The 25,573-nt window shown below is 50.0% G+C and overlaps 1 protein-coding gene across 1 annotated transcript; it reads right to left on the minus strand.

The window, feature by feature from the left end:
* Positions 1-3,236: 3,236 nt before the first annotated feature.
* On the minus strand, positions 3,237-24,194 carry Tdg (Thymine DNA glycosylase). The gene is made up of 9 exons (XM_076903744.1): positions 23,967-24,194; positions 14,466-14,533; positions 13,627-13,844; positions 13,236-13,543; positions 12,991-13,132; positions 11,540-11,609; positions 6,989-7,138; positions 5,781-5,923; positions 3,237-5,691 (listed from the first exon to the last, which is right to left on the minus strand). Exons 1-9 carry the CDS (start codon positions 24,140-24,142, stop codon positions 3,652-3,654), a joined length of 3,315 nt encoding a protein of 1,104 aa, XP_076759859.1. The 5' UTR covers positions 24,143-24,194; the 3' UTR covers positions 3,237-3,651.
* Positions 24,195-25,573: the final 1,379 nt, after the last annotated feature.

The following is a 25,573-nucleotide window of genomic DNA, read 5'->3' on the forward strand; positions in this document are numbered from 1 at the left end:
TGTTATTGTTAATGTTACCATCATGTCGATACGATCAACAGCGAAACCACTTAAATCTGTATAATATATTTATACTTAATTGTTAGCGATCAATTTACAATCGATTGATTCGATTAATTCGTAGCGATGGTTTGTCCCGTTGAATACGGCAGGCGTTCATTTCCGGTTTCCCTGCTTCTCTTTCTTCGTTTCGTTTCATTATCGACGAACGATTAACACTGACGACACTTATACTAGAATTGTCCCACTTGAATCGGAATGGATTCTGAAAAACATCTATCATAGATTACTTGTCGATCGTACGCGCTTTGTATCCTTGAGGCCGATAGAACAAAGGAAACATTCATTATATAGACATCAGTTATTATATCAACGATTTTCTCATCTATACCCTGTGCATCATTTTAAATGTTTCAACACATCCTATGTGATTACTTGATAAATGTTTCTCGCTTATCATAGATAGTCAATATATAATATTTATACTTTATGTATATCGTTTAAGTAGAGGCAAGCGTACGCGCGCGCGCGCACTCTTATCTATACTTACATCTGTTTTTCCTTTTTCTAGTTTCCATCCTCACCCTCGGTTGTGCAGTGTATCGTACGCGTACGCGTGCTTATACTTGGATGTATCTCTGCATAGAATCATGCCGGATGCTCAATTTTACAGCGTCGATTAGCGACAAAAGAGAATGTCGGTTATGGCATTTATGTATCTATGTAGATCGACTGTTCGTGATCGTGTATCGATAAACATTGTAATCACCGACTGCTCGAAACGCAGCAACGAAATATATAATTAACGAGAGATAATCTAACGCGATAACTATTAAAATCACGGTAACGAATGTTTTTCTTTTCTTACAGCGACGTCGATAATCAACGAGTAACCGATGAACATATTGCAACGACAATAATTCTGTTATGGCTATGGCTGTAGCGAGTGCGAGGTACGAAAGCGAGGATTTCTACCGAATCACAATTTAATTTCGACGAGATTTCCTTCTCCGCTTTGCATCACATTCAAATATTACGCGTACAGACAGAGATCCGATCCGATCCGATCCGATCGTTTTATTTCTTCTTTCCGCTTTTAGGAGTACCCGTAGCAGTGTACCCGTTCGACGCTCAGGACTGTTTCGAAGTGCTTGAAAAGTGCGTTTACGCGTAAATTACCTATCTACCCTGTATGCGCATACCAGCACCGGAGTATTAACATTTCAACGGATATTTCTCACCTGTTACATTACTTTTGTGTGTGTGTGTGTGTGTGTGTGTGTGTGTGTGTGTGCGTGCGTGCGTGTGCGTGTGTGTATACCCGGGTATGTGCCAACGATACTCTCTCTCTCTCTCTCTCGCTCTCATTCTCACTCTCACTCTCACTCTCACTCTCGCTCTCAATCTCTCTTTCTCTCGTTCGACAAACTCTGAAACGGACTCAACCTACTACACGTATGCGTTGTGTAAATAATACGCGTAAATATCTCTATAATTTAGGGTTCATTGGTTCTTTTTTCGGACGCGAAACAATTTACGTTGTGCGAACGGTAATCTTTTTTTTTTTTTTTTTACGGTAATCAGTTAAATGGGATTCGATCTCGAGGGATTGAAATTTTGTTCGCTACCGTTTAATCTCGATTACAATTTACTCCTGTCTGTTCTCCGTCTATACGAGCGAAATGGAAATCGCGCGAAATTCGGTACCTTTATCGATCGGTTAGTACTTTTTTTCGTCCGAGTCGATCCGCACGCAAAATTATTCGGTCGATTGCGATAAAACGCGACGATTCAACGAATCGAATTGACTAGATTCGCATTAAACATATACAGTTTGTAATTAGTCATGTGCATACGCGTATACGCGTTATTATGCTTTTATGCAACGTACTCGTCGTAACGTATCTATATACCCACGTATATACGATGCAACAATCGTATTTACGAAATCACATATTTCCGCGTGAACTAACGAACTGAAAGTATCTCTAAATATTTGAAAATATCATCGAGAGACCGGTACACTCTCGGTGACGTACCGATTAAGTTTGATAATTATACGTCCGCTGTAAGCGCATAGCTACATTATTATCGGCCAATATACCATCGTGAATATACAGATACTCCAGTGATTCCGACGCATCTTATCCGTCGGCTCTTAAAAAATCCTTCAACAAAAGACGAAACCTGCTACCGTTTCTTTAAATAGCAATCTCACTCGTCAATGTACAGACATGTATGTATTACTTAGTTACATACAGCTAACAACATCGTGTACGCATCGAGTCGCGCGCAAACACAAACTAACCGACTAACTAGCCTTTCTCTCGTGCAACGAAAAAAACGGAAAAAGGAGCAACGTATACTAGACGCGTACAGTAAATTTTCGAAATGCTAACGAGTCACGTTCGGAGAGAAGAGTGTATATACTTAGTATCGATTCGTTGAAACAGCAACAGATTGCACATGCTCGCTGGTCAAGCGAAACCAGCAGAATATCTCTCAACAATATATAACGAAAGCGTAACAACAGTAACGTCGCAAAAAGGCGGAAAAGAGCGAAACTTTAACAACATTCAGTTTCTCTCTCATTATCGACGATCGATGCGCGATCACTGTGAAAAAAGACGAATAGTAGTAGTAGTTAGTAGTAGTAGTAATAGTAGTAGTAGTAGTAGTAGTAGTAGTAGTAGTAGTAGTAGTAGTAGTAGTAGTAGTAGCAGCAGCAGCAGTAGTAGTAGCAATAGTAGTAGTACCTCGACGAGCGCGCCATTTTCGAAACCTCGTACACACGTGTATCGATTAAAAAACAGCCCGATTTTCTACTTTCTCATTCTCTGCCTTTACTTTTATTCTTTTCGTAGTAGTAATGGCAGCAGCACTGGTAGCAGCAACAGCAGCAGTAGCAGCAGCAGCAGCAGCAGCAGCGGCGGCAGCAGCAGCGGCAATAGTGGTAGCAGCAGCAGCAGCAGCAGCGGCGGCAGCAGCAGCAGCAGCATACGGCGGCAGCCTTTATAACACGGTTCCGAGGCGCGCGCGCCCGTTTCTTCTACTCGTGATATAATGATTAATCGTGCCGGACGAAAGGAAGGAAGGAAGGAAGGAAAGAAGGAACAGGGTAAACCGGAAAGATGGATTAGAAGCGAACGAAATTTCGATAAAGAGCAGAAGAAGGTAAGTGATGGTAAGTGAAAGAAGGAAAAGAGGAAGAGAGAGAGGGAGAGAGAGAGAGAGAGAGAGAGAGAGAGAGAGAGAGAGAAAGTGGGGTGGGAGAGAAAATGCGCGCGCAAATCGTAGTAGCAAGTCGTGCCAGAAAAAGACGACCACATTTTCCGGCGATTCCTAAATGTGTAAAAATACGTAGAAAAGATAAACGTAGCGCTCGAATCGTGTGTCTGTCTGTCTGTCCGTCCGTCCGTCCGTCTGTCTGTCCGCCTGTCCTGTGCGTGTCCTTGCACGTATCCTGTACGTCGACGCGTAATGGTAATGACGATACGTGTACGTGCGTATGTATACCTGTGTGTACGAATGCGAGCGTGCATGTGTATGCGTGTACGTATGAATGTACGTATGTATGTATGTATGTATGTATGTATGCATGTATGTATGCATGTGTGTATGTATATACGACGAATAGCTTTACATCGATTATCATACACCGTCGTAAGCGAGGTCGACCGACGGCCTGTGATGAGAGGGGAGATAAGACGGTGGCGTAGAAGTACCTGGCGTTGTGCTACCAACGCTCGCGTAACTACCGGGATAATTGGCGCTGGGCGCGTGAATCCCCGCCGGCGGTGCCGGATAGGCGTCGAAGGAACTAGAATACGAACCGTTGTAGGAATAAGGATTGGCCATGTGACCGAGGGATGGATGCATTCCTCCCATACCGCTCATACCGCTCATCCCGTAAGTGCGTTGCATCAAGCTCGACTCCAGACCGCCGAAAAGATATCCGTTCGTCGATCCCATCGGCACAGGGTAATGAGGACCGGGTATTATATTCGGATACGAGTTACCAGGATGCCCGTGGCTCATGCTCGGCGTATAATTGCTAGACGCAAGATTCTCAACGGTATAAGACTTGCTATGTTGCTGTTGTTGTTGTTGTTGTTGTTGCTGTTGTTGTTGTTGTTGTTGTTGTTGCTGCTGCTGCTGTTGTTGTTGTTGTTGTTGGTGATGATGTTGCTGCTGTTGTTGTTGTTGTTGTTGCTGCTGCTGCTGCTGTTGTTGCGAGTCTTGATGTTGCCGCCCGTTCATGCCGTAAAGCGAGCCGTACCCTTCGTTCGGAGAGTGATGCAACGAGGTTGGATAGATGGCACCGTGCGGTGCCAAGGGCGGACTGTAGTTGGACATACCGGTGTTCGGCATCCCGGAGAAGCCCGATAGATAAGATTGATGATGCGCTTCCATTTTTTCCGCGAGAGATCCGTCGTCCGTCATCCCGGGATGCGCGTGTTGGAGACGCTGACTACCGCCGTCGGCTATACTCGGTATCTGGTCGACTAGAGATTCGAGGTCGCTGAGACTCTTGGAGGCTACGTCTTGACCGGCGTTCCTTTTCATGGCGTACTGTTCGTGAGGATGATGGGGCGACATCGAGGCATGAGTCGGCGTGTGGGGATGCGTGTGCGGCGGAGTCGGATGGGAGTGGTGCGAGTGTTCGTCGGTAGCTTGACTCAACGGTGTCGGGGTGGTCTGATGAGGATGAGGATTATGGGGCTCGGATGTCTGTTCGTGGTAGCCCATGTAACTGGTGTAACTCGAATGCGAGGGGGTGCCAGGACTACCGTGATGACCGGCGGTCTCGCCGTTTCCGGCCGGATTGTACTGGCGATGGTCGTTGTTCATATTTTGCTGGGAGATACTGGTAGGAGGTTCAAAGTCCGGGTGTTCGACGCTCGGGGATGTTAACGGCGAAGGCTCTAAATTATTTTCCGAGGAGATCGCGGTATTTATCTCGGAGGATAGATCGGAATGAGTGAACGAGAGCGACATAGATTTCGGGCTTTGACTGTAGTGTTGCAAATGTACCGGGCTTTGCTTCGCGTTTATACTGTAAGGGCTGTCGTTCATCCCTTGGCCGTAATAACCGGAATCGTTGATCGGCTGCGGGTACGGGGCCATGTGCGCGAACGTTTTCGGCGGAGAGAAACAATTCGGTACCACACTCCCGTAACCGTCCCCGATGTGACCCATGCTCTGGTGTTGCTGTTGCTGTTGTTGCTCCCGCTCTTTCATCTCCCGTTCCTGTTGCTTTTGTTGTTGGTGAATCTTTTTCGGCCGTCCCCGCCGCTTCTTTATCACTTCGCCGTTCGCGTCCAACTTTTCCGGATCGGGTGGCGGTTGATCTTCCGGATTTTTTATTTTCTTCGGTCTGCCTCTCTTCTTTTTACCAGGTATCTGAGAACTCGATTCTTGTTTGATGCCAGTCCCGTTCGCATCGGTGATTCTGCCCTCCCCGTCGTTCATAAGCTCCTCGCAAAACACAGGCTTCTTATCCTCGATCGCCTCCTGCTCTTTCTTCTTCAGCTTCGAATCGGCGAATACGATGTCCGATTCGTCTAGATGGGAGATCATGCCGTTCAAGTAGTCGCGAAACTTCTTCAGTGCCGCGTAATATGGCACCTTATCCGCTGCCCGAGGCAGTTGAGCGCACCTAGCGCTGCTCGATGGCATCACCCACATGTACTGAAATCGAATCGTTTGTCAATTGTTGGTTAAACGAACACACACACTCTCTCTCTCTCTCTCTCTCTCTCTCTCTCCTCCTGGCTTACCGTATTCGTACCCTCGACCAAGTTCGGTTGCCTTCCGAATCCAAACTCCTTCTTTCCAGAGAATACCTCGTATATGAGTTTCCCGTTGAATACTGCGATCTTCGGTTTGTATTTCCGTAATTTCTCTAACAGAATGTGACTGCCTATAGAACACAGAACGGAGAAAAAAAGGTTCAACACTCGTGAATAGGTATCGATGTCCCATCCGATAACGGTACGTTCGAAAAGTTTGTAAGTTGCGGGCCGCGTTTATCGGTTTTAGAAGCGTCTCTGTCTCGTGCCCGAGAGAATTTCAACGGATCCAGTTGGCAACACTGATTACGCATGCCGGCAGTCTTCTGGCGGCCGATCATCGCGAAGCAAACCGGACGGAGAGTAATATCCCGATCGGAAGATTCGTCCAGTGATTGTAGGTTGATTTTTCTGACGCGTTCAAAATTAACCGTCGATCGTCGGTTTTATTACCTCGGCCTGATAACAGCGATACAGTGAGATCAAGCGGAGGAAACCCGGTGATCGCTACATCGTACGTGCATCGTACGTGGATCGTGGTGAATCGAAGCTACTAAGCTCGTGGTTACCGAAACTTCTCGCCGCTGGCGGACATCCAGAGGCGGTAAGTAAACCTAAATAAATCGGTGAACGTTTATCGATAAGCGTTTCAGGTTTGCTTACATTATCATCCGTTCGATGCGTTTCCCATTGTTCTTTGACAAACCACCGTTTCGTTTTGTTTCACTTTTCGTTTCGTTTCTCGCGTTATTCGTTGAGGTTAAACATTCGAAGAGGGCCGAATCGGATGGAACCAATCCGTTTCGCGATGTTACGTATTTCACGTATTTCACGATAACGGGGAAAAGGACGATACCCGACAGCGAGGAATACTTGATGATCGACTACGTTAAGCGGATAACTTTGTTACATCCTATCCGCGCGGTAAACATATGCGATCCCGTTGAACAAGCGTTGAACAACGATTCGTGATCTCGAGTATCTCGCGCGTACGATGATCCGAAAAACACAGTGCGGCTTGAAACGTGGTCGACTCGGCCTCGGATAGCCCCGTTTTTACGGGCCATATGTGCCGTTGAATATGTTACACGTACGCGCGTAGCTACGCGTAGTATCGAGTCTCTGCTCTGCGATTCACGTAGTCGAATGTTTCGAGAACGGTTTATTAATTTTGATTAGGGCCGATTAATACCGACCTTCTTTGATCTCCTTTCGCGTAAGGTCGGCGCTACCTTTAGTGGCGCGAGCCACCATATTCGTGAAACCGATACCAAAGCGCAAAAGCTTGTAGTCGTCATCCGCCGTCAGTGGTTCAGGTGTCAGCCCGCTGAGGTGTAAACACTTCCCTGGAAAAGAGCGTTTAAGCAGTGGTTAGAAAGATCGAAAGAGAAGCGTCTCGCGGTTCGTTTTCCAGCGTCCGTGGGAAGCGCGCCAAGTACGCCTTCGTCGTTAACTTCGACCGACATTTCCACGAACGGGAGGAGAACAGCGGGGACATTTCAATGAAATTCGTAAACGCTGCTCGATCGTAGAGGGAAAATCATTAAAAAAGTAGCGAGAGTTTGATTCGAGAAGAAATAAACGACGAACGAAGGAAGAAGACGAGTAGAGAGGAGCGAGCGCGAGAGAAAGGTCTGATGGCGCGAAATTACAGACGTCGCCGAAGTATATCCCGCGAGCGTTTACCCCCGGCAGCGGCAGATAGAGATTTATGACGCGGCCTCGGAAATTCTCTCTCTCTCTCTCTCTCTCTTCTCCTCTTGCACCACCGACCTACAGCCGCACCACACGACCTTGGAGAACTTCGGAACAAAGTTAAACGCTCGTCTGCCGTGGCCGTTGCCGTAACCATAGCCGTAGTCGTAGCCGTAGCCGTAGCCGTAACCGTACCACGCTTTCCGTCAACCGGAACGCGTTCGTTCGGCTCTTAAACTCCCCACGCCGCCAATCTTCCATCTTTTTTTTTTCTTTTTTTCATTTTTTCGTGTCGCGACTATTTCGCTCATAGTTACACGGTGGTTCCATGCACGAACGGGTATGGCGGAGCACCCCTTGAGCACCGGAACCGTGCAACGGCCGTTCGAACGTAAACTTTATCCAAACGTTTGGCGTTATTTTCTTGCGTTTAGGTGAGAAGAAGAGCCAAGTCGGGTTTACCGATTTCCGAGGTATCCGTAAATTTGTCTCGGCCCTCGAAACTTTCAAAGTCGGAAGAGTTTCGGCTTTCCCCCGTTCGACCGACTTAACTCGTTTTGCCGACTTTGGGAAATGTTCCGAGAGCAACAGGATCTTTCGCGTGTTTTCGCACTTTCAAACTTGCATACCTCCGCGCCTCTTTCGTCGTTCAGCGGCCGGGATAAATCGTTCGCATAAAATCTATTCGGGAATCTAGTCGAAATTTCGTTGACCCAGATTTTTCATTCTTTTCCTCCGATTCTGAATGAACGGCTGGTTCGAGTTCGCTGCAGGGGATACGAGGAGAGCCAGGTGAAAATCGATGCAACCAAAAGAGAGACAGAGAGAGAGGGAGAGAGAGAGAGAGAGAGAGAGGGGGAGGGGGCAGAGAGACCTGTGCGTGGGTACCGCGGGAGACCGCGCCTGGAAAATCAATTTTCAGGGTTTTCCAGGACGAAGACCCGTTTCACGGAGACCTAGGAAAAGCACGGAGTTAATCGCGATCCTCGTTTTTGAATCGTCGCACGCGTTAGACGCATCATCTAGGTAGATGGGTGGGTGGAATCGTTGAAATTGCTTTGGAATTGGTAATAGTAAAATAATAAGAAGGAATAGTTTCGGGGTAAAGACGGGGTCCGTTGAATCGCGTGGAAAGGCGCGAGAGGAAGGATAAGAGGGGCGGAGCGGGCCGTGAGGCAGGGGACCGAATGGGTCGTAGGTGGTCGCAGTTTGGGGGAAGCTCGCAGGAATCTCGATCCCGTGGCGAGGGATCTCGAAAAGATGGGACAGAAAATTGTAGGGGCTAGTAAACGCGCACAGAGACCGAAAGCTGCTATCGAGCGGATAGGCGTGCGACACAACCCCTTCCCGGGTCCCCCGGCCCCCCTCGGACAGCTCTAGTTCCCTTTTTCCTGCCCCTCCGGCCCCTGCTGGCAACCCCTTTGGACCGAGCAGCAAGCTGGCAGAAGGGTGCCCGGTGGGTGGAAAAGGGAGGAGGCAGAGGCTACACGGTTTCCCACACGAACCGGTCAACCCTCCTTCGCCACCTGTACCTACCCTTCGCCCATCTCGTTTTACTCTACCTATACCCTCCTGTGTACAACCCTCTCCACCCCACACCCCTCTCGTACAACCTATCCCTCCTACGTCCAATCCCGGCTCTACGTCTCCGTCTCTCCTCTTACCCTCACCCTCGCCATCGAGCTCGCCGCCCTCATCCTCGCCCTCTTCCCTTCACCACCGCCACATACCCGCCACTCATTATAGTTCCCACCACCGGCAACCCCAACCTCCGCCACCTCCTATCCCACTTCCACTTGCATCTCTCTTTTCCACTCGCGCACTTAGCTGGTTTCCCCAATCTTTTCGCAGGTCACTGCTATGATACTTTTCGACGTTCAATTCTCCTTATTCCTCCTCCTCCTCCTCCTCCTCTCCTCTTCATATTTTCCACGCTCAACGGCTGCCGAGAGAAATTGCGCGGAGTTCGTCAAATTTTTCCGCGAACGCAGGCACGCGTTTTGTTTCTTTCATCGGGATTTGCGAAGACCTTGCCGTCCGTTTCGGAGAAAATCTTTTACATCCTCCTAGACGTATCTGTATCGATGAAGATCGCGATCTTCCCGAGATGTTATTTCGGTGGTAAACTTTTACCAATGAAAACTTGGTTCGAGTGCTTTCAAGTGGCAGGGGGTGGTACCCGTCGGAGGACCGCTACGAACGATGTAGGACGTAATCTCGAGCGAGAGAGCTGGCTGGAGTCTGAAGTTTAGTTTTCAAGTTAACGAGCATCAAAGAGTCTAGACTTACTTTCTACTTTATAACACCGTGGAAGCCGCAACCACGAAAATCGGTCATCGTAATCGATCGACCCAACTCTCGAGTTTGTCGATACCTTCAACTTTCGTGTCCACCGTCGCTATTACTTTTTTTCCCTTTCTTTTCTGTTCTTTTCTTTTCTTTCCTAACCACGAAAGTAGCAAAAGGGGCCTATGCAAAAGAGAAGAAAAACCGTTTATTACACGGGACGATGTGACTATAAATCGATCAACGTTTAACTAAGGTTTTGCTAGGTTCGTAGACGGAGTTTGATGGACCCGCAAGGCGCGACGCGGCATGGACCGATCGCCACGACCACGAAAAGTTTCCCCGGTCACGTTCAACTTTCGCGCCGTTCGGAAAAGTCCGCCGTCCGAATTGGGTCACCGACCGGCCGACTCTCATCCCCCGCGTCAACTCCCGCGATCCACCCCACGATTGTCCTTTCGTTTCGTCTCGTCTCGTCTCGTCTCGTCGCGTCTCGAATCACCCTATCCGGATCATCGCCGACGACGATCGAGGCGAAACTTTTTCTACGCGCGCATAATTTCTCACAAGTTTTACCAACTAGTTGAAATTATCCAGAAATTCTTTTCAATCTCCGAAACATTCGAAGAGGCAAACTGGTCGCGACATTCCCGTCTCTTCTTCGGTTCTATCCTCGATGATCGATACCCGCGTGCGATCGATTCGCGTTGTCCCGTCACCGATGAGAAAAACGTACCTTGATCGATCGAACGACAATTATCGGTGGCGGAAGACGAGCAGACGTACGCGACACAAACAGCTCTTCTCGCGGAAGAAACGCGACGCGTCGCGCGAGCCTCGATCACTGGGACCGCGGCGTTCGGTTTCGAGCGATCGAACCGGCTCAATGCGATGAAACGCGCTCAATTTTTCGGCGTTTACTGCCTTTAGGCCCGGTCCACATCTACCTCCCACCACCCTTCCTATGGGGCTTAAATTGACCCGTCGTTCTCGATCCACCCATCCACCGGCCCACCTATCTCCTCCTCCTCCTCTTCCTCCTCTTCCTGCTCACCGTTACTACCACCAACCATCCACACACACGCACATGCACGCACACGCACGCACGCGTACACCCTGCCCCGCCTTTCCCTCACCGCCCACACTCCCTTTGCCACAGCTTCGAACCTTTTTACCCCGTACTACTCCCCTCGCCCCCTTTTTATCCTGCTCTCCCTCACGCGCACCACTCATTATAGTTTCTCCCACCGCTACGACCATCCTTCCTCGCCTCCTGTACTCCTCTTCGCAGTCGTATCCCACCCTCCTCCCTCCTACACGCCTCCACCCCATCCACTGCTCTACCGCAACCCCGGGAAAACCCTGGAAAATCCAGCAGCGAACACCTAACTTCACCCTCCATGTGCTAGCTATGTGTGAACGTGAGTGCGCTCCCGCGCGCCTCCATCTATACGACCCGTTGTATGCATCTCTCTCTCTCTCTCTCTCCATGCCCCCTCTGTACCGATGGTATATATTATATACCATCTAGATCTATGTATGTACTTTGCGGAGGCACCTACGCGCATCGCGGTATCACCAACGCGGTCGCGGACTTGAAATGCACGCGCGCGTACAACCGTGCGCGCGAGATTGTTTGTTCGAATAGGCGCGATTCGATCGAGCGCGCGCGGCGGGCTTACGTACTCGTCCGCGAGGAACGCGGCGCCTTCCCACCGCGTGGTTAAACGAGAGAGCAAAGTAAAAAGGAAGAGAACGTAACTCACAGAAATGGTTCCCCGGTCCGGCATAGTGATGGCCCTTGTAAGCAGCGAAGAGTCCCGGGTTGATTCCAATCTGCGAGAAAAAGTCGATTTTATTAGCTCGAATCGGTGCGATTGGTGAAACGTCAATTTGGCGTCGCAAACTCTCGATCGAATTTTGAATAGTAGCGCGTAAAATGTTCCTAAGCCGCGTATCGGCTCACACGGATTTCACCTAACAGTGTTCTTAGCCGCGATTATGCAACGCCGCGATAGACGCACAGGTGTGGTAGTACCTGTTGCGCAACCACATTATCTTCGCTCTTCGGTCCGTCGGTTGGACAATTAATAACGGCGACAAAGTCCAAGGATACGTGACGGGAAAACGCCGGTACGGGAAACGGCTCCTCGCGATTATTCGATCTTCGAAAGAGAGAGGAGGACTACCTCCTCTACCTACCATATACTAATATGTAGTAGGTTGAAATCGGTTGTATCGTATCGTTTGTCGGGTACGGGTGGTCGAGTTCTCCTCCCTCCGTACATAAAGTACGTATCGCATTAGCGCGTTAACGCCAATGCGTTAGCCGGTCGGCCGGCGTCGAATGGCGCTTCGGTCGGGATAAACGAGGATAAAATGACGGGGGTTGGAAGGTTTGGGTAGGGTGTGGAATTGTCGCCGATTGAAAACAACGCGCGTCGATGAGATCGGAGCAGGTCTGGGTTAGAGAGCCGGGGGTATTCGATAGGTAGCAGAGCGCCAATCGCACGGGGGGGCTCTCCGGGTAGGGGATTCAGGGGTAGACGAAGGCTGCTGCCCGACACTGCGTTCGATTACAACGACGCCCGTAATAACCGAATTGCCCACGGCCCGTTAAAGCGTTTACACCGTTTGACGGATGATCGACCGCCGCCGACTACTCGTTTCGCGTAATATATGAATACGAGAACCACCCTTTAACCAACTCGATCCCTCTTTCTCCCCTTCTTCACCCTCTCGCTCAAACACACGCGATAACCACCTGACCTTCGTTCCATCTTTCGAACGATAGAACGCGGCAAGTCGTAACACAGTTTCTTTCGCCGGTTCGATTCAAAATCGCATGAAATTCGATCGATACGTGGCGACGGTGATGGGGTTGCGGTCCCGTCTATTCGATGAAACGGCACGCACGATGGGAAGGTGAGCGAGCTCGCGCTCGTTATCAACCTCGAGCGTGATAACCGAATTGGGTATGGACCATTAAAGCGATTACAACACCTGACGAACGCACTACAAACGGCTGTTTCTCGTCGTTACGCTTCCTATCGTCTCTGGATACCTTCGAGATGGATTTTCCTGCTAACCAGACGCCCGTTACGCCGACGGCTAATCCGATTAATAAACCTTCTCCTCGCGTGAAAAACGACGGGACGCGACGCGACGCGACGGGACGCGACGCGATGCGATGAATAATATCCGTCAACTAACTTACTATGATAATGTCGAGATTGTTGGTAAGATGATCCGGAAGAACGCGTTTGCTCACTTCCTCCTCCGGCATACCGTCGAACCTGTCGTGCTTCTTTCTCTCTTTGTACGTTTTTGCTCGTTTCTTCGCCTCGGCCAGTTCCGCCCTGAATAAAATCGAGCAAATATGAATAGGTAGCATCGAAACGGTAAAGGAAAGAACCGCGAAGATAACATTTGAAATGGTAGGTGGGTGGGACGCGTGCTTACTCTTCCGGGGTGAGAATCATTTCGGATTTTCTTTTGCGGCCTCGTTTTTTCGGCTGATGCGTCGAATGCACCAACTGGGGATTCACGTTGCCGTTCATCACCGCGAGGTTCATCTGAAGATGTTGCGGTCCGGAGAGCGGACCGGACGGTGTCGAGGTAGGTGTAGCCAGAGTTGTTTGCCCTCCAGCCGGACACGTCATGTTCTCCGGATTGCCGATCGGGCTGCTAGCCGTCCTCATCCCGCTCATCGACATTTCCTCGTCGACGAACGAGTACGGGTCCACCGGGGTCTCGCACTTGATCGCCATCTGCGGATCGTTGCGTTTCATTTTCCCGTTTTCAAAAGAGAAGAAAGTAAAGTAAACTGGTTCGAAAGACGCGATAACCTCACCTGTCCGAGGGTGGATGCGGTCGAGCCAGGTTGTTGGGGTTGATGCGCTGTCGCCGATATTGGCGTGAGGGGTGTATGCGGCGTGTGTGGTGTGTGCGGTGTGTGCGGTGTCAGCGGCGTGTGGTACTGTTGACTGCTGTCACCGCCGGTGCTCCTCATCTCGAGGTCCGGACTTGTCTCGTAACCGTCATCCCTCGCCTCCTGCTTTACCATCACTCCTGCACAGAAAACCAAACTGTCGCGTCCGCTCGATATTCCCTTCCTTATTGATATCCCTTTGTCATTCGTTCTTCGATCGACTCGATCGACTCGATCGATCGCGAACGAGCGGATTTTCGCGTCAGACGCGACACAGAACCGAACAGCGCATTCGCGCATTTCCAAGGTACAATATAGGAAATTAAAATGGCATTTGATTCGTTCTACCTTTGTCCGCGTAATCGCGCGATATTGAATTGTCACGAGGCGGCGGCCAATTTTTTTCATCCTAGCAAAACTTTACCCCGGAAATTTTCATACATCGTCGACGTTTGATCGTTGAAAATTATATGCGTCACCAAGCTCTACCGGTATTCTTTAAAAGGGAATCCTGCCAATAAATTTAATGCAACGCTAATTTAATAGGCAGTAGAACGTTTTCCCGAATATTTTTCACTGGCCCGATTAATCAGCACCGCCCTGGCTTTATTGCGAAATACCTACCTACCCTTTCATCTCTGAAAACGTACAATTTCGTTGTACCTACCCATCCCCAATTAGATGCGACCGTACTTTCAATCTTTTCTTTTCTTTTTAATAACATAACGTTCGTTATTTTGTCTTTCGACCATTGGGTATACCTTGAGAACCACCGCAATTCATCGTTGTCCCATTCGGCCCTCCATTCTGCACAGGCGATGGATACGATCTGGAAAGAAAGATCGCACGACGTTAATACTCTTGATATTCTATTAAAATTACTCTCTTTTTCTCGTTTACAGGAATGAAGTCGGAGGAAATGTGTTTGCGCATCGACCAGCAACAGGTAAATTGAATCTTAACTCGAAACAAGTAATAACGCAACGTTTAACGATACCGATCGAAAAGTGATCGGACGTCGACAAGGACCCGACTATGCACCAGGGGGGTCAAATATTTCGCGGATGGATGCGTATATACGCTCGATACGCGAAATATTACGTTCGAGACTAAATACAAACAATTCGGTTTCCACCGAGCGGTATACAGCGGAAAATTCGTCATTTTCTGCACCTTATCTGTACACGTACGACGGAAAGCTCGATCGAACGTCGATCCTTCCGAAGCGACGAGACGAGACGAGACGAGACGAGACGAGACGAGACGCGACGCGCCGCGTCGCGTCGCGCCGAACCCCTCTTGCTTTCGCGTCACGTGGTAAGAACGTAAAACGTGTCGCGGTATCGGTCGATCGAGGGGGCGAGCAGAATTTTTCCCTCGATATGCTGCCAAGGAGAAAAACGTTCGCGCGACTGTCGCAGGCAGAGAAAAACACGTCAAGACGAAAGAGTTACGTAAACGTAAAGCATCTCGAACGGGCCTGAATCCTCTCGGACTGATAATTTTGACCACGTTCCGCCGCGAGCATTCTCTCGGTTTCGGTTAGAGGTTCGTTGAAGGTACACGCGAACGCTAGAGACAAGGGAAGAGAAGAGAAACCGTGCGTAGGCGTCGCAACGGGTAACTCTCGTTCAACGAAGAAAGGGGTTTCCAACTCGGGAAAGTATATAAAGGGATTGCGGGAGGAAAGCAGAGTTTCCGTAGTAACGTGGACGATACCGAGATTTGTGCTGTTTCGCGCGAAATCGGTTTCACCGATCTCGAGGTCGGTAAGGCGAGGAACGAACAGGTTCGAGAGAGCGGTTCGAGGAGGAATTTGATCGTTGAAGCGTGTTCAAGAAAGGTTGCACCGGTGGAAACAACGTTTCGTAGATCGGCTCTTTTTTACTCTTCTTTCTTCCTTTACTCGAGCCGCGCGCAGCCACGTTGCCCGTTTTTGCACGCTAATTCGAAAATACTCGGAATAATTTTCAACCGATGCTATACCTACTACCACCCGTCTATGTACTTTTTATGTGGCGCGCAGACCCATGTATCGCGGGTCCCGGTGTACATACATATAGGTAGGTACGCGTATATGCCAGCAAGGTAAATATACATACAAGGTACATAGGGATAGCGTGTAGGAGATGGTTGGTACATAGAAGTACTTGCTGGAAACGACTAGGGCAGTCGACGGGGGTGAGACGAGGGAGGTGAGCAAGGGAATGGAGAGATTCTATCCGTCTCTCTCCTTCTCTTCCTCCCTCTTCCCACCTCTCTCTGCTTCTCGTCACTTTACTCCCTGCTAGGGAAAGCTTCGAGCCTCACCGGTCGAGGACGTACTTCCGTGTTAAGAGTTAACGACTCGGAACGATCCGATGCTATTTTTGAAAAACCTCTCGAAAAGATGGGAGAGTAGCAAAAATTTTAATCACGATCGTTACGCTTCGGGGAAAGAACGTTCGATCGGTTCGACCTCGAACGGTTCGGAATCGCGCATTCGGATTCGGATTCTTTGGACGCCTCTTCGAATGGTCAACGAGAAATAGCGATTGGAAAGTACGCTAAGGACAGGAGAAGAGTGTAAAGGGAAAGAGACAAAGTGTCGCGCGCGATGTTCGTAGCTACCCCTAAGCCGGGCTGTGGCTGGTGCTGGTGCTGGTGCTGGTGCTGGTGCTGCTGCTCGTTGCTAGGGGAAACCTCCAGAAAACTCTACACACACACACGTAGCGCGCGCGCGCGCGCGCTGCCCGTATGCCCGCCAACACGTACACGCATACCCGTACAAATTTTCGCGCATACACCGGCAAAGACAGCTACAACTACGCACAGACACGGTTAGTAGTAGCTCGCACAGGCTCGCCGCTAAAGGGGGCAACGAGAGGAGCTCACGCACATGTATACGCTCACGCACACCTATGCGCGTCCTGGAAAATGTCGATAACGAAAAACCACTGCTCTTTCGCTCTCGCACTCTCTCTCTCTTTTCCCTCTTTGCGTCCTCCCGTTCTCACTGTCCTGCATTTCTCGCTCGCTCGCTCGCTCGTTTATTCGTCGGATCGTTGTTCTCGCGCGAGTACTACTGTTTTCCTTTATTCCTCACCACCCTATTTCCTCCTTTGCACGGTGAGACCATCTTCGGTTTGCATCTTCTGGAAAAACCATTTCGCTGCACGGTGCGTAGGTAACGCAACGAATCCTTGAAAATCCTGCATCGCGCGCCTGCGAAAAGATTCGCTTCGCGACCGAGAGCTTTCCCAATTGAAAAAAGTAAGAAAAAGAAATGAATCGAGACGTCCATGTCCGAGTCGGTCTGCGCCGGAAGATAAGAAGAAGAGGAATGGGAAAAGGAAGTTGTCGCGCAACCTTACGCGGCAGCGACGTAATGCCCGTCGTACGAAAAGTATTAACAATCGAACGATCTTGCGAATCTTTTCAAAGTTGGATGCCCCGTTGTTTCTTCCAGAGTCGCAGCTCCGTTGCGCTTTACGAGCAATCGTTTGGCATTTCACTCGACCAGGACGAAACTAGCCCGCGAACCAACCTGTTGAAACGTTTAGATCGCGATCCGTCTAAATACGACGGATATCGGTCGCGATTCGTTTCACGGAAAGGCCGTCGAAAAAAGAATTGGTCGAACGATGCTCCACTGCATCGAGGATAAAGGTGACAAAGAACGGAGGGGAAATTCGCGAGTTTCTAGTTAGAAATTGCTATTCTTCTTTGACCTAACGTCGTATCGTCCTGTCCGCGACGTCGATACTCGTAGGAATGGTAGACCGCGTACCCGAAGCCACCGGTTCGAGCCACGTGTGATCTCCATTCAGAAAATCTTCCGGTACGCCATACTCTTGCTACAGTTATCGGCGAATCGGCAAAAGTCGGGTTAATCGAAATCCATCGTATTTGGAAAATCAATTTTCGCTTCGTTCTCGTCTCCAGTCGCGAGGCTGGTAGAGCTACGCAATCCGTCGATCCGTCATCGCGATCTTACTCGAATCGAGAATAGTCTCGGTCCGCGTTTCGCTCTTTTCTTCCATCTGCGAGACAAAGAACAACAACGAATCTCCTCGTTTCGATCTCTCGAGACGCAACAACTCTTGCGGTTGTACCGCGATAATCTTACCTCGAATCTGTACGTATAGTCGCGATCGATCGAGTGGATTCTCTGGTGCCGCCCCTCGAAGAGCTCGCTCGATTTTCATGTAATTCAAATGAAGCGTGAGCCATCCTCACCGAGACGAGACGAGACGAGACGAGACGAGACCAGACCAGACTAGACCGGACTCTCGCTACCGACCACTGGCACGATTCGATTCAAGGGAAAACTGCAACCATGCTCGCGCTCCACACCATTTATTTCGTAACTTTGATTACGCACTCGATATTGATTTTCAATCGCGCCAGTTTACCGATCCAAGGTCTCCCTCCGGATAAGTTCTCGTCGCGTCCACGTTTCTTGCTACAGATACGCGCACGCGTGTATATTTTTGTAAAGAATAACGACGAGTCGAAACGAGAGGAAAAAAAAAAAAAAAGAAGATCCTTCTACCCCTCTCGCTTTCGCTTCTTCTCTCCTCCTTTTCGGTGTACAGCGGGATATGTGCCGAGAATACGCAAAGCGAGTCGATATATCGGCGGACGTACACGTACGCGTGCACACATGGTTGCGCGCACGCAGCTGACATTCCCCTGGCCTAGCTCGGTCCAATCAAATTTTATGATTTGTATCCATCTCGTTTCTCGCGATCCTGACCTACCGCCATCCGTTTCGTCGATACTAGTGCTCTTTTCGCTGCTTTTTTCACAACCCTCTCTGTACTTCCACCGGATTTCCCCTGCCTGAACCTCCGCGAAAAAAAGGGAGAGTGAGACTTCGAAAGTCAATAAATCGAATCTCTATTCGCCGCTTTAAACTTTCTCCCTCTGCTCGCGACCCGTTTTACCGCCCTCCATCTCCCACTCCCGCTCCCTCCCGCGACTTTTTCTCGCCTGGCAAATCAAATATGAACGAATCCGCAGATCGCTGAAAACTTTTCTCCTTCCTTCGACGATCCTGTCCCGAGATTCCGTCTACCCCCTCTTTGAATTTCCGTTCTCCGTACGAACAGAAGACCGCCGACCGATACCGGGCTGTCGGGCTTAAACGAGTGGACAAATTTTCAGTCTTCATTTCAGTCGACAAGTTTTGTCTCGGAAATCTTTCACGCTCCAGATATTCGACGATTGGTTTCGAGCAATAACCGTGGTTTCCGAGCCGAGGGAAGATGCTCATGACCAGAGCAGAACGAGAATCGAAAACCAAGAGAAAACCCACGTTACTCTGCCAACGCGGCGGGGATATTTGCGTTCGGGCGAACAGATAGAGAGGAGGGAAGGAAAGAAAGCCGTGTAACGAGCGAACAGGGCTGGACAAAGAAGAACCGGAGAAAGAGAAACGACCCTTTTACTTCCTTCGAATCCTCAAAGCAAGACGCCGCGCCACGGCGACGAGACTTTGACCGAGTTTTGAAGCGACTCCTACACCGACGAGAGGGTGAGAGGGCGCCCGGCAGCTGGTGATGTTGCGCGAAGAAGAAGGAGTACGGAAAAGCGAGAGCGAGGAGGAGGAAGAGGGGGAGGAGCGCCTCCGCTCCGTTCGTCCCTCCCAGACGCCCATCGCCTACCATTGCCTCGTAATTTCTCGCATACCCGACAGTAAACCATTTACCGTACCCCGTGCCAAAAGTTTCCCGGTCGCCCTTCTTCTCGCAAGAATCAACAACAAATATCGAATCTCGACTGCTCGATCGATTAATCGATCGATTATAATAACCGCGGTCCTCGTGCCTGTTATTCGTGCCTAGAGGGGCGCATACATAGAGATGTATGTACATATTTTAGATTTACGAGAAAACTTGTGCGTATGCCTTCGCGTTCGCGTTCGCGTTCGCGTTCGCGTTCGCGTTCGCGTTCGCTGGTAACCGTAAACACCGCCATTACCTGTTATCAAGAGAACCCGCGATATCGCGTTGTCTCACGGCTACTATTGTCGCCGCGTACGAACCGATCACCGGTCGACCAACATCACCAACCTTCCAACCATTTTTTTCATCTTTTATTTCCACCAATATCGGGGAATACGTTGCGATATTTAAAGCACGTTTAATTATTCAGATCGTTACGACTATCCGACCGTCCATCGGGCCACCAAAAACCCGCTCCGTTCCTACCGCGATGCAATTAAAGTCGAATGTAAACTGATAGGGACGCTGTTACACGAAACTCTGAGGTAATGATTACGCGAGCCGTTCTAATTTATTACCGCGTGCGCTCGTTATTCTCAATTGTAACGTAATTCGGTAATGCGGCCTAATTGCGCTCTTTCCGGCTCACGCACTCTCTCTCTCTCTCTCTCTCTCTCTCTCTCTCCTTTTCCTTTTCCTTTTCCTCCAATTTCCCTTGGTCTGTCAATTTTCCTTTTTGTAACGCCACGGCTGTTTACAATGTCACCGAAAGAAACCACGTCCTTCCTCGATCCGCGCACGAAAACCGGTTCATCGAGCTACTTGCATATACATACATACATACATACATGCATGCATACGATTATGTACGTAAGCAAACGTTCCTTACTCCGTACGCTATATCGTCGCGTTAACAGATAAGACGATCGTCTCAGCGGAGGATAACGCGAGCGATATATACATATGTATGTATGCGTACTGGCTGAACATGTGCAGCCGTTAAACGTCTCCGTTCTACCTTTTCGCAATTTGTTTCACGTTCGATAAGCAAGATGACTCATCGAACGGTCGGTGTCGCGCGTTCCTTCCACAAATCGAACTCGATACGTTCCTCGTTAACACCGGAAGAAAACGCCGTACCGTTTCTCTTCCTCGGCGTTATTTTCGTTTCTACTTTTTGTCGTTCCGATGACTCGCGATCTTTCAAGGACATCGTCCGACTACGCGAAGAAAGTTTCGCCAGTTTCACATTGGAGGCCGGTGAACGGACCAAAACTGTTCCCGCTTGCGATACGTTTTTCGCTAGCAGACGTTGCCGGGCGTTGCGTTCCGTTGCGTTGCTTACATCTGTCGGGACGAAAAGGTCGAAAGAGCGAAAACCGTGGAGAGGCCGGAGAAGCCCGAAACGCGCCGAATGCCCACGATCGACCCACACACACACATACACGCGCGCGCGTATTCTCGTTTGCTTCAACACCACCGCGAGCCGCACTTATGCGCGGATGATTATCGAAAAAAGAAGGAGAGAGAGAGAGAGAGAGAGAGAGGAAAAAAAAAGAAACTGCTCGCTGGCCCCGTACGCGAAGGAAACCGTAGGTAATCGTGCGAGTAGAAACGCTGACGCAGATAAGGGAAACCCTTACGACCGCCTCTGCTGCGGAGGCTATTTACGACCGTTCTCGGTCTACTCGGATGGAAGAACCAAAGCCCGAGTGCCGGTCACCGGATGGTAAATCCGAAAATTCTTTGATCCTGCTAAATTTTCATCCCTTTATCTTATCCTCGCTGCCCTAGAATCGCGACGTTCTTTCAACAGCTGTTAAATTAACCGTACCTTCCGCCTGTGACCTACGCTAATCGCCGCGTTAATCTATCCTTTCTTTCGTAGATTCCCCTAGAAATGCCCCCAATCAATTTCGATCACTCGAACCACGCGTAATGGAACGTACAATCGTCGCGTTTCGATTTGGTTCGCAGTCGTTCAACGACCACCATTTATCCCTTTGTACAGCTCAGTAAAGTTACACGGGTCGTAGTACCTTTAACTAGGAATAGAAAATTCCAGAGACACGTATCATCCCCAGAGAATCAGGCTTTTCCCGAACGAATGGCCGTATTTTTTTCGCGAAAACTAAAGTTGGTCGATTTCGTAGGAATCGGAGGAAAAACTTGTAATCCGGCAACGTTGGCTGTCGAGCGCGAGAACAGGCCGGTACAGCCTGATAAAAATAAATTTGCGCCCGGAATAATCACGGAGCTCCCTAGAGATCCGTATGGACGGTGTCTTAGGTGGTGCTGTTTGGCATAGCGGGACCGAGTCAGTTGCGCTCTGTAATTTCTCGTTCCGCTGGAAAACCCCGAAGAACGAACGAGATTCGTGTACCGATCGTCGACGAGCTCTCCCGGCCCGTGTTTACCGATTCCATCGAACGATGGTCCTAGCGATTTTTTCGGGGAGCCAGCCAGGTGACCGCGCGACTAGGCGACCTCGCCGCCGTTCTCTTCCATCGTACGGTGCGCGGACTCGCGGCGAGTTCCCGATTTTTCAAAAGACGCGTACCACGAACGTTGCAGGGAACTCGTTGCACGAACGACCATGGAAGAGAAGCGAGGCGGAGAGCGGGAAAGACGCGTGTTACGAAACCATAGCCTGCCGGAGCCGAAGGAGGAGAAGAGGAGAGCAGCGCCCGTTCGACGAGCTCTCTTCGTGCGGCCGTTTGTGTTCTATCCCTACCACCGCCCCCGCCACCTCGCCGTCCTCGACCGTCTACCGCTTACCACCACCATCACCACCACCAACCCACCTCGCACACCTCCGCGCAACACGAACGAGCGCGCGCGCCCGCACCTCCACCTTCGTTGCCTAACCCCTTGCCCGTCTTTCCTATCCACCTCTTTACTTTTCCTTCTCTCTCGCCCGTTTATACCCCGTCTACTTCCCTCCTGCCATTGTCGGTTCTCCGCTCTTCTCCGCTCTTCTCCGCTCTTCTCCACCTCGACGTTTGCTTCGGGCTAAAATAAAAACGCTAGGAAGATAACCGTGCGAGACGGCCAAGAGAAAGGAGAGGAAAGAGGCGGAAGGAGAAACGGAGGCGTCCGTCGGCGTAGCGAGGAAGAAAAGAAAAAGCACCGCGAAACAGCGTTAAGGCGAAGAGGAAAAAATGGAGGAAGAAAGAATAGACGAACCGGAGTTGAGGTTTCGCATCGCGCGAGGAATGCGATTTACGCGCGTTAACGCCGAATACTTATCCTCGAAACGACCGAAGAACCTATATATCATCCGGATAAACAAGTTCTGTTTTTCCGCGACAAACGTTTCATCCGAGTCGATTCTCTGTTCGCCTATTCCGAAACTTGTGGAATACGTGAATAACTTGGACCCGAATACAACGGACAACGTCGGTTGAACGAGAGCAACGAGAAGAAGCGGCTCCGTTTTATCGATAAGATCGATTCATCAACGACACGTGATCGTGCTCGCATTCGCGTCCTATACCACCCTGTCCTACCTCCCCGCTCCCGCCCCCCATCCCCATCCCCCTTCCCCCGTTACTCGCGCCAAAACACGTCCTTCCACCACGTGCCACCGTTTACCTACCCTCGTCCTCGTCTTCCGTGCGATTCTTCGCAGCCGCGTTTAGCAAGTTATTCGTCGCGAAGGGTAGCCGCGTCGCGCGTATCGTTTCACCGACGCAGCAAAGGGAATACCATGCTCCAAGTTGATCAGAAATTTCTTCGGACCGCAGCAGAATGTAGCCTTGACCTATCGATGTTCTCGCGTCTACACGAAACTTGTCACGGTTTCTCCCATCGGTTCTCCAGAGGCCGCGTCAAACGCGTTTATCGTCTCTCCGCCTCTAGACCGGTCCTTACACCGAACAAAAACACTGTTCGCGAGTACGTAACGCGTCAACATCGCGAGATGCGTCGAGGAAATTATACGGTTTAAGGAACGAAAACATTCCTTTCGATACGTGAAACGAAATTCGTCAAGTGTTTCAAGTTCGAAGGCAAAGGTGAAGCGATAATGCCTTGACAACAACGTATGGAGCATAACGAAAGGACGAGTCGAATTGTACTGGTCTGTGTTCCGTCGCGCAACGGAAAATACAACATCGTCCGATAAGACAAAACGTAAAATTCGATGCTGGTGCCGATCGTTCGTTCGTATCCACGCATACACGAATATGCGTATCGTTACGCGAAGCCGACTCGTAGTTCGGATTAACGGCAATGGTACAAAAAGTGAAACTTTAAGCGATCTTCCGTACCAATGTAAAGAGGTGAGGACCAATATTGCGAGGACCAATGTAAAACAAGATAATCTCATTACAGAGTGCATTTATCACTCGGGAAAGCATGCTCTCGGCGACCGTCGGAACCTGAATTCGGTTCACGCGATCGGTAAACTATCGTTGCGGTAGTCGATCGATGGCAACAAGATATTATTAAAGAACGTATGGTAAGAGAGAGAGAGAGAGAGAGAGAGAGAGAGAGAGAGAGAGAAAGAGAATAAATGAAAGGATGGCTATAGTGGATCGTAGGAAAACTTACAGTTTGTAATGATGCTGCATATGATGAGTTAAATGCAGATCAGCGGGATGTTGTTGAAGCTGTTGCTGTTGTTGCTGTTGCGGGTGCATAGCCTGATGATGGTGAGTCTGCGGGGGATCCAGGCTAGAGGCACCCAGCAGGGTGGCGCTTTCCCTAAACAGCGTTGCCACCTGCATCCTCGATGATTATATTCCTCGTGTTTCGGAGTAAATTTGGATTGAGCGCGAATCCAACAGAGTCTTTCGCGACTAACGGTGATCGCGAGATCGATTCGGTCGAGAAATAGAATAAGCGAACCAGCCAAGCAAACGGCCGGGTCGTCTTCCTCTCCCCGACGGCTTCGCGAATGCGACGCGAGCCGTCGGCAGGCAGGCAAACGCGAGCCGGAAGAACTGAAACGCTCGTCGATGCCACCAACGCACTCACTGGCACTGTCACCCGAAAACCGCAAACTGGTACTACCGTCGCGACGACGGGACCGACGCGGCGGCGAGCCCGGTCGCTCGCCGACGACGGTCGCCGGCTAGAAGACGATACGGTCGCTCTGCCGCCAATTCAATCGAGTCCTCTAGTGCTGCTCGTCCTCCGGTTACCGTTCACGATCCTTCTTACCGTCGTCCTCATCCTCCTACTAAATATCCGGCAACTGTTCTCGGGAGTCGTTCCGTTTCACCGTCGGAACGGTCTGTCTCCCGTCGCCGCTCCAATCTTCTACCCAAAATCAGAGAGAGCCGCGAGAGCGAGGCGTCCAAATTCAACTCGCGACTTTCTGTTCGAACCCGCGAAATCTCTCTTTCTTTCTCTCTCTCTCTCTCTCTCTCTCTCTCTCTCTCTCTCTCTCTCTCTCCCTCTCCCCCTCCCTCTCTCTCTCACACGATTTTCACCCGCGCGCAACTACACGTGACCACAACCGCGGCGGCGATCCGAAGCTGAGCCGAATATCCTCCTCGGCTAAAAACTTTCTTTTCCAAGTTTCTCCTCTTCCGTATCGTTGTTCACTCCCGTCTCGCCTCGTCTCTGCTCGTAACGCTACGGCTGCTGCTGCTGCTATTGTTGCTGCTGTTACACTGCTGTTACTGCTGGTATCGTTGCTGTTGCTAGTTTTGGACGTTTCGTTAACACGTTTGGAGCACTAGAGAGCAGAAGGCTAGACGACTATGTGTTACCGATCATACCTTTTCTTCGCTCTTGCACGTCGTTTACTCTAGACAAAGCGGTTTCGTCCGAGGGAATCGCGTTCGCTGCACCCACGCCCCGGACGATAAAGACGGCACGATATTTTCTCTTTTTTACTGTGCTTTTTCTGCCTCTCTCTCTCTCTCTCTCTCTGTCTATCTTTCTCTCTCACTCTCTCTTTCTCTCTCCCCCTCCCTCCCGTACTCCGTCTCTCCCACTCTGTCTTTTCTCTCTTTCTCACAATCCCCGTCTCCTTCTTTCTTCTCGTCTTTCTCTGTTTCCCTCGAGCGTCGGTGGTTCAGTCGTCTTGCTAGCCGGACGACACGTCGCGTTATTCCGGTTCAGATAACGCAACGACGATGCCGCTCCTAAAACTTCGTATGACTTGACGATTTTTCTTTGTTCGTTAAATCGTGCTTCTTTAACGCTCG

This window comes from Xylocopa sonorina, chromosome 11 (assembly GCF_050948175.1).
Source record: "Xylocopa sonorina isolate GNS202 chromosome 11, iyXylSono1_principal, whole genome shotgun sequence".
Taxonomy (NCBI): domain Eukaryota; kingdom Metazoa; phylum Arthropoda; class Insecta; order Hymenoptera; family Apidae; genus Xylocopa; species Xylocopa sonorina.

Excerpts from the sequence above, each read along its gene's own strand:
- Tdg (XM_076903744.1), bottom strand. The coding sequence starts at position 24,142 with ATGCAGGTGGCAACGCTGTTTAGGGAAAGCGCCACCCTGCTGGGTGCC. Across the intron at positions 13,845-14,465 it reads GAATTGCGGTGGTTCTCAAG|GAGTGATGGTAAAGCAGGAG; the intron begins GTATACCCAATG and ends TTTTCTGTGCAG. Across the intron at positions 11,610-12,990 it reads ACAATCTCGACATTATCATA|ATTGGAATCAACCCGGGACT; the intron begins GTAAGTTAGTTG and ends TTTTTCTCGCAG.